Here is an 8,617-nt window from a genome sequence, read left to right on the forward strand (position 1 = left end):
AATGCAAAATGTATTTGTGTTACAGACCAATTACACTCAAGGCATAGCGCACGGGAATGGTCAATTTGAATTCAAACCAAAAGTGAATTGCTCTGCAGTTTAAACTGGTTGAAAGCGTCTCAGTTTACGCGAGAACTCTTTGCGATATATGTGATCAGAGGAAAAAAAACAACAACAACAAGGGTGTATTGTGTCACACAAAAAAAGAAACCCAGTTTACCGAAAGGGCAAAACATGCAGACGGTCAGGACGAGAAGTCCTGACTGTCTGCTCCTCCCTGCATCTCCCGGGCCGGGACGGTGCACGGGGGCTCGGGGATCCGAGGTATTCCCCGGGGGGGATCTACACCGCAGAGCTGCCCTTCCGCCCCCTGCATCCGTGAAACTCCGCATGTTACGTGTATTAACGCTGTCATACAGAATCAGCACGTGAACGCGGATTTTTGTTTTGGTTTTTTTGTGTTTTGTTTTTTTTTTGCTGCAAACGGGGGTAGAAGGTCTCAACGTATAAAGGTCCTACATGTTGGACTGAAGGCGGCGAGAATGCAGATCAGATAAGGTGCGTTTAACTGAGCTGGAGTTTCTGCATCCTGGACAGGATAGTCACAAAACACACACACACACACACACACACACACACACACACACACACACACACACACACGGCCTTGTGGCACATAACTCAACTAGACAGTTAATATTGACACTACAGTCTGTCTGTCATTATAACTTTTGATTATCCACACGGCCCTATCCCACACACTGTAATCAAATTGGAAGCCACGCGCAGTCATACAAAGTGGGAAATATTTTGCTCACATCATAGTTTATATATCTGTTGAACCCTATATGACACTTGGGCGCACACGTATTGTATTTATAACTCCATTAAGTGGTGTGCGCAATCTTGTATTAGGTCCACGGGCACCACATTGGCGGTTCTGCGCCACAGTACATTATCGAGTGCATAATGTGGACGCGGTGTTCAAATAATTCCGATTTAACAGTGGGCTATAGTAACAACGCCTACATGTATGACACGCTGTTTGATGTAACACCGAGGTAACATCGATGCTCTTCAGTCTTCAGTGACAAGCCTGTCAATAAGAAAATAGGATTGTTGGAGATGAGCATGCCCAGTCTTGATGATGACCCCATCTCGCGCAGCACTGCCCGTGAGAAACAAGGCCACAAGAGATTCACGTGTTTTATAGAGAACACAGATGGAGCATAACGCAGGAAGGACTGACAAAATATGGCTTTAGACTAAACACAACAGTCAATCCAAACGGCCTACTGTAGGCCTACTGCTATTCCAAACAATTAGCCTGTACTATACTCCACAGTCACATTATCTGGGCAGACCTGTGGGTGGTAGCTTCAGCGGTGTTTCCTGCGTGCGTGCGCGTGTGTGTGTCGATAAGGTGTGCGCGTTTCAGATCACGAGCGTCTTTCTTTGTATGTGTGTATGTGTGTGTGTGCGTGCGCGTGCACGCGATCGGTTAAAACCACGTTCCCTAAAAGGCGTGTGCATGTAGGCTATGTCGGTAGCGTGCACACGCAAGAAGCACGTGCGCAAAGAACCAAATGTAAAAATGTGTGCAAAATGTCACGCAGGATACCAGACAAAGAACAAGAAGTAGCCAGAAATAAAATCGCCGTGAAGGTGTTTGTGTTACATTAAATAACCTCCAAAACAGTTCCTGGTGCCCTCCTCTGAAAAGCTACTTGTTGAGTATTTATTCATATATTTTTGACCTAACAGATTATTAACACACGCTATCAATTTATTAAATATTTCATTGTTGCATTGCTGACATTTTTTTTTTTTAGATGTTGATCGGACTTTTGAAGTGGCGAAAGCTTTTGGCAATATTGTCAAGAAAATCTGTGGGAAAAGCAACCCTGACTTAGCATTTTTTTTTTTCTTTACCGTCCAATCAGCGTTCGCGTTGTTATAGCAGGGTGAAAAACACGCTTCAATATAACGTGGAATTTTAGCATGACTCCGCTAAATTCTGTTTTCTGTTATTTCTGAAGCTTATTGCAAATTTTTTTTTTTTTTTTTGCAAACACACACACACACACACACACACACAGAGAGAGAGAAAATGATGTGAAATGGCATTAAAAAATTTAAAAAAAATACTGCGAATACCGATTAATTTTGCACTGCGAAACCAAACAAATGAACACAGGCATGTGCTGTCCACAAATAAGTCGGTCAGTCTACCACCAAAGGGGAAAAAAAAAAAAAAAAAATCATCAAGGAGAAAAAGACTATGGAGCCAACAAAAGCAGATGAGTTTGATCTTTGGTGAGGGCAGCAGTCTGAACGTGGAAAAGCAGCTTGCAAAGTGTAAAAAGCAAATGTCTTTGTTTAAGCAGCGCTGCGTTAACACAGACACCAACCCGACTGAAATACCCGGGGTGTGGAGTCATTTTACCAACATGCAATCGATTGCATACTGTAGGACTACTGTCGCGTGCATTCTGAATGTGGACCGAAAGGGGAAAAAAAAAAAAAAAAAAAAAAAAAAAAAAGCAAAAATAAATCCCAGTCTTATCAGGACAATTGGCCGGCTCGGGCTACTTCTTCTGGTTATATGCGTAGCCTGCTATATGAACAACGGCTCTTTATTCAGCTCTTGAAATATGAACTTGTCATAACTGCAATATTTACTCAAACGTCAGAGACTGTGGGCACAATTGTGAACTATTGTAATGGCAGGGTGTGGGAGGGGTGGGGGGGGTGGGGATGGAATATCCATTTTTTTATTGCATCACCTGTCAGCGTTGTCCAATGGGCGTCGACTCCGAGGGCATTAATTGATGAAGGTGTCTCCAGCCTCGGCCCACCTCCCCTCTCTGTCATTTTATTTGCGGCTCAACCAGCAGCCAGAATAGCAGCTGCATTTTAGCTCTTATTCTGTTTCTCTCTATCTCTGATTCTCTCTCTCTCTCTCTCTCTCTCTCTCTCTATTTCTCCCTCCCCCTCACAACACCCTCTCTCTCTCTCTCTCTCTCTCTCTCTCTCCCTCCCTCCCTCCTCGCTATTTTATCCCTCTGGCTGAGGCAGTGGTGTACACCTACCCCTCGTCCTGCTCGCCGACCAGAGGGGAGTGGAGTCGGGAGAGGCAGGTAGCAGCAGCCCCGGCTTGGTGGACAGCATCCGTCGCATTCCTCCACCATGCCGGACCGGGGCAAGAGGCGAGGAGTGGATGCTGTCGGCTCATTCAACCTATTAGACAGGGGCAGCTCCATTTAAGTCCGCATGTCAAAGTTTGCATTTTCATGACGCGGCAGTGTGGATGGATTAAAGGTATGAGCGAGGATGCCTTAAGCTCACGAACCGGTGCCATTTACTGGTAAAAAAAAAAAATCCACACAACACACTGAGAGTGACTACATGGATTAATACACTGTAGCTGCTACATAAAACATGGGGGACCTGGAGTGTGGCTTTGAGGAAATGCAAGGAGTGAGATTGGGATACCTGCTCATCAAAGGCAAGCAAATGTTTGCTTTGTCTCAGGTCTTCACTGACCTGCTGAAGAACATCCCGCGGACCACGGTGCACAAGCGCATGGACCACCTGAAGGTGAAGAAGCACCACTGCGACCTGGAGGAGCTGCGGAAGCTCAAAGCAATAAACTCTATAGCTTTCCACGCCGCTAAATGCACTCTGATATCGCGGGAGGATGTGGAGGCTCTGTATTTCTCCTGCAAGACCGAGCGGGTGTTGAAGTCCAACAAAAGGAAAGCGAAAGCGGTGTGTTCCCCCGGGGACGCATCCTCGTCCCCGGGGCTCCTGCGTGCGGACGCCGAACTGTGGAAGGAAAAAGTTTGGTTTAGTTTGCACGGCGTCCCGGAGACTCTCACACTTAACAACAAAACGGACAGGAGAAGAGAGCTGACTCCCTGCCTTACCGACTCCAAACTACCTCAATTTTACCACAAGACCCACGTGCGGGATTTCCGCTCGGCGACTAAATCCAGTCACAAACACTTTAAAAACTATGAAACCGCTAAAATAACAGGGAACCGCGTTACTTTGAGCCAAAGGCAATCGTTTTTCCGGAGCGCGGTGAGCCGGCAGCCGGTGGTGCTTCAGTCCGCCATAGCTGCTCAGTCCAGGCTCTCGCGCTCAGCCGGCGACCTACTTCACAAAAGGAAGAGGAGGCGCGAGGGGGGCGGCGGCAAGGACAGCGCGAGGCACTCGTGGAGCCGGAGCAGACACGCGCACCACCACGTCCCGCCGGTGCTGCTCGTGCAGCCCAAATCGTCCGGCAGCCACGGGACTTCTTTCGGCGCTTTCCACCTCGGTACGGATTTCTACGTTGACCCTCGACCTCACCACCACCACCACCACCAGCATCACCACCACCACCACCACCACCACCACGAGCCCACTTTCCCGGAGACTTACAGCAGCGACACCGAGTCCAGCACCTACTCAGACCGGGCGTACCGCGACTCGGACTTCGGCTCCGGGTTCTCCACCAGCAGCAACTCCGGGAGCTCCGAGGAGGAAGAGGAGGGCGAGGATGAAGACGACACGCAGTCAGAGAGTTCAGAGGTCAGCTCGGAGGAGGAAGAGAGCTCCTCTCAGTCCGACTCCAGCTCGGTTTCGAGCCGCGTTTCGGTCCAGAGCATCCGGTTCAGACGGGCGCGGGTCGGCTCTCTCGCCAAAAGTCTCAACGCCAGCAAAGCACCTTTGGTCCTGCAGCCCACGTTTCACTACAGCCACCAACAGCAACAAGAAAAACAGCACAGGACACTGGACCGCGTCGCCGCTTCACAGACGGGGGACAGCAAACAGGGCAAACGGCAGAAATGTGAATTTATGTACAGTGAGACTCGGAATGACTCGGGACCCTTACAGCCACCAAAATGTAGCTCCGCTGCTGTGGGGGAGAGCTTTTTCACGGAGTCCAAAAGGGAAAAGTTGTGCGAGGCTGATCCAAACGTCAGGGCTGACCCTGAGGACGACGCGGTCCCTTATTCGCCGGGACACAACCGGAGCAAGGCCTTTCACCCCTCACGCAGGACGCCGGGACATCCTACCAAATGCCTCCCGGGACTGAGCGCACAGTGTGACCAGAACAAAGACACCAAGATCCAAAAATGTATGGACAAAAGGGAGGTGAAAGCCAGCAGCCTAAAACTGCCCGCTCCGCTGAAGACAATAAAAACCGAGTCCGAGGAGCCCTCTGTGACCCCCTACTCGGACGGCGGCAGGACAGCCGGGACACCGCCCTTCAACCTCTACAATGTGAAAGTTAAAGTGGAGGAAAGCTGTGATGAATATGAATACCAGAGCCAGGCTGCAGTCAAATGTAAAGGAGATACGGCAGAAAGCAGCTACGGACAATATCCCAGCGGAGCCATCAAACAAGCAGACTTCTTCAACAGCGGGATTAAAGCCACAGAGAAGAGCCCTGATGTGGCCCCCAGGTCCCCCTGCGCTCCTCAGGAATGCAGGAGCAGCCAGGACTCCCCCTGTATGGAGGAAGCGGAACACAGGAACAGAAACTGCCGAGCTCCGGTGCAGGGGAATAAGAAACCCCGATTTTCCAGGACGAAAACAAAACAAAACGTGCCCAGGGTCAACAAAGCTGCCTCTTCTTCTTGTTCTTCTTCTTCCTCCTCTTCCTGTTCTTCTTCTTCTTCTTCTTGTTCGTCTTCTTGTTCGTCTTCTTCTTCTTCTTCTTCTTCTTCTTCTTCACGTCCCGCGGGCTGCGAGGAGACATCCACAGAGGAATTACCGAGCAGACGCAAACGCAGCAACGCCAGCACTGTAGCATCGCCTGCAAAAATGCCTTTCAGCCTGATGGCAAATTTCCCATCCCCACCGTCGCTGATTGTTGGCAGCGACGGGGATTTGTGCCCTGCTTACTCCCTGAACTCGCTGAGGGGCCCCGGGCCTCCCCCTCCGTCCCACCCCGTGTGGAGGTGGCAGCCAGGCGGCCAGATTCTCCCTCCCCCACTCGCTCAGAGAAGTAGGAAATACTGAGCTGGATTTTGAAGCAAAAAAAAACAAAACAAAAACAAAACAAAAGCCCCCATCGTGTCCATCTCCAGTTTAACCGTAGCCTGAGTCATAACGTGAGCGCACCAAATTGCTCGAAACTTTCTCGCTGTTTATTTCTTTTCTCCCATTTTTTTTTTTTTTTTTTTTTTTCCCCCCCCTCCTCAGAATGGATTTACATTCCGCTTTGTTTTGAAGTTTGATCGAGGAAAAGCCACCAGATCCCTTTTGGAGCCCCTGAAAAAAAAAAAAACGCCCACAAGGACTGTGAGACACCGCTCGTGGATTTACGCTTAAAAACTTTGTATTTCAAAATAAGCTATCAATCCAAAGCAATATGTTCTCCATGTTGTGTTCACGTGACTGTTTTCTGAACTCGATTGTTTCTTACTCGCTTTTCTAACATGCTCGACCTGTTGGATTGTATGGTGCCAGGGTTTCAGTGGTGCTTTGTCTGAAAGAGGATAAAGGGGGTAAAAAAAAAAAAAAAAAATCACAGCATTCCTTGGAATGAGGCTACTTTTAATCAGCAAGTTAGACGTGTAAATATAGGCTAATAATAATAATAATAATAAAAAAAGAATCAGGGTTTCCCATTCTGTGCCACTTGGTATATTTTATATATGAGCGCTGTGTTTTCATCCATGACTGTCATGCTGACCAGCTCGGTCACAATGGTCCATGTGCCCAAATGTTGAGTCTCAGAGAATTATAAAAAAAAAAAAAAAAAAGGATTTATTAATGTCTGGTTATATGCTCACAGTTAAGCCTTTATTAGATTTGACGGGAATTTATTCCTGGTGGTTGTGGGATTTTTAGGGTGCTAGTGAACTGGTTTTCGGTCTTTCATTATTTTTCTTTTTTTTATTTTTTTTTTTATTTCTGCGAAGTATTTCCTGGTTTGCAAAGTGTGTGACTGCACAGACGCAGGCCCAGACACAACACAGGCCTTATGTACAGACAATCAAAAAAAAAAAAAAAAAAAAAAAGCAGACTCAAAGCACGATAGACTCGTGACCCTTCAGGTGGCCGCCGATTTAACATGCACGTCATATTTTTTACTCGGGTTGGTGCGTTTAGCGCACGTAAATGAGTCCAGGAAACGTAAAACACAGACATAAAAACGTGCAAGAAGTGGTTAAAAAGCGGGATGTGGTTCAGTAGTGAGATCAAAAACAGCACCAAAACCGCGTGAAACACCTCAGAAACAATGCTCAAGAACCATGCAGGCTTAAATGCATTGCACTTTGATACTGTTGAGGGTTTTGTTTCAGCTTTAGTATTTTCTGACTAACCTGTGAAATGATGACTGAGATGGCGAGAGGAAAAAAAAAACAAAAAAAAACTATTTGGATGTATACACAGAGGCCAAACTGCTTTGCTTTGATTGTTAATATTTAGGTTTTTAGCCACATGTCAGTTTCACTATCCCATGATGCTTTTTGATCCCCTGTATAATTCTCACTGTTGTGAATTATTACAAGACGGAAAAATATAGCCAATTATTTACTATTGGCTGTCCTCCTCTCAGAGACACCGGAAACAGAATCAGGTTCTCTGAAAAGTTGCGTTCTTTATTTTTGTCAAATGCACCACGGTTCTGAATGTAGCCTTTTGTATGTGGCCGAGAATCCCACATGAAGCCCTTATAAATTCAGCAGTATCTACTCGGACTTCACCTTTAAAACAAGTGGCTGAAGTTGCACCTACACGTAGCCAGTTTAAGTGAATGTGTGGATGTTTTTAATGGCAGTGCAGGACGCGCTCTGCTAATTGGCATGCTTTTTTTCTGTCTGCGACAAAGAGAGGCCCAGCTTATGGCGAGCCAGATCACAACAAACCCAAAGCCCCGTGAATGATGTCAGCCTCCTCACAAGCACAGCAAAGGGTGCATTCATTCTGAGGATTGTAAAAAAAAAAAAAAAAAAAAAAAAAAACTATGTAATGGGTGATTGTAAAAAAAAAAAAAAAAAGGAAAAAAAAAAAGGAAAAAAAATATACAAAAAGTGCGTTTTCACTCTGCCCACATCAGTGTGGATACATATGGTAGATGTTTAGCCATGTGATTAAAGCACCACTCTGCAGCCATGAAGCCCCCCAATTCACCATGGGCCTTATTTCTGAGGCTGGAGCTACAATTCAAACTTGAACTTAGATTCTCAGCCTGTAAACTGGCTAGTGTTTTGAAGCTCTGACACAAGCTGGTGTATAAGCAGGCTATAGCAGTAAAACGGAGGGGGTTGCACGGGGTTGAGAAAGTGGGGGTTGGAGGGCGGAGGGGTGGGGGGGGGGGGGCTGCTGTGTTGCAAGAGCGAAGCTTTCAACCTTTAATCCGCATGTCAAAAGCATAGGCTGCACGGCATAGGAAGAAGAGGAATAGCCTGCGCCCAAAGCTTGCGCGGCTTTGCCCCCCTGACGCACCAGTCTATTCTCACGCAGCGCTCACAATGCGGGGCTGAGGGACGGAGATGGTGGTAATGGCCTGTTGGGAGGGCCTTTCCACCGTTAAGACAAATAGCTCTCTGACAGTGACGCTATCAATGTAAACAATTGCATCGTGCTGCAGCGAGAGAGGCTGCATGCACTC

General features: G+C 47.3%; 1 protein-coding gene across 1 annotated transcript; it reads left to right on the forward strand.

Moving 5' to 3' along the window:
• Positions 1–3,179: 3,179 nt before the first annotated feature.
• Positions 3,180–8,274, forward strand: skida1 (SKI/DACH domain containing 1). The gene has a single exon (XM_069151582.1). The coding sequence runs from the start codon at positions 3,442–3,444 to the stop codon at positions 6,013–6,015; it is 2,574 nt and encodes an 857-aa protein (XP_069007683.1). The 5' UTR covers positions 3,180–3,441; the 3' UTR covers positions 6,016–8,274.
• The last annotated feature ends 343 nt before the right edge of the window (positions 8,275–8,617 follow it).

The sequence above is a fragment of the Embiotoca jacksoni genome, unplaced genomic scaffold, assembly GCF_022577435.1.
Source record: "Embiotoca jacksoni isolate LCO1_2020_lvr unplaced genomic scaffold, fEmbJac1.0.p SCAF_17, whole genome shotgun sequence".
In the NCBI taxonomy this organism is placed as follows: Eukaryota; Metazoa; Chordata; class Actinopteri; family Embiotocidae; genus Embiotoca; species Embiotoca jacksoni.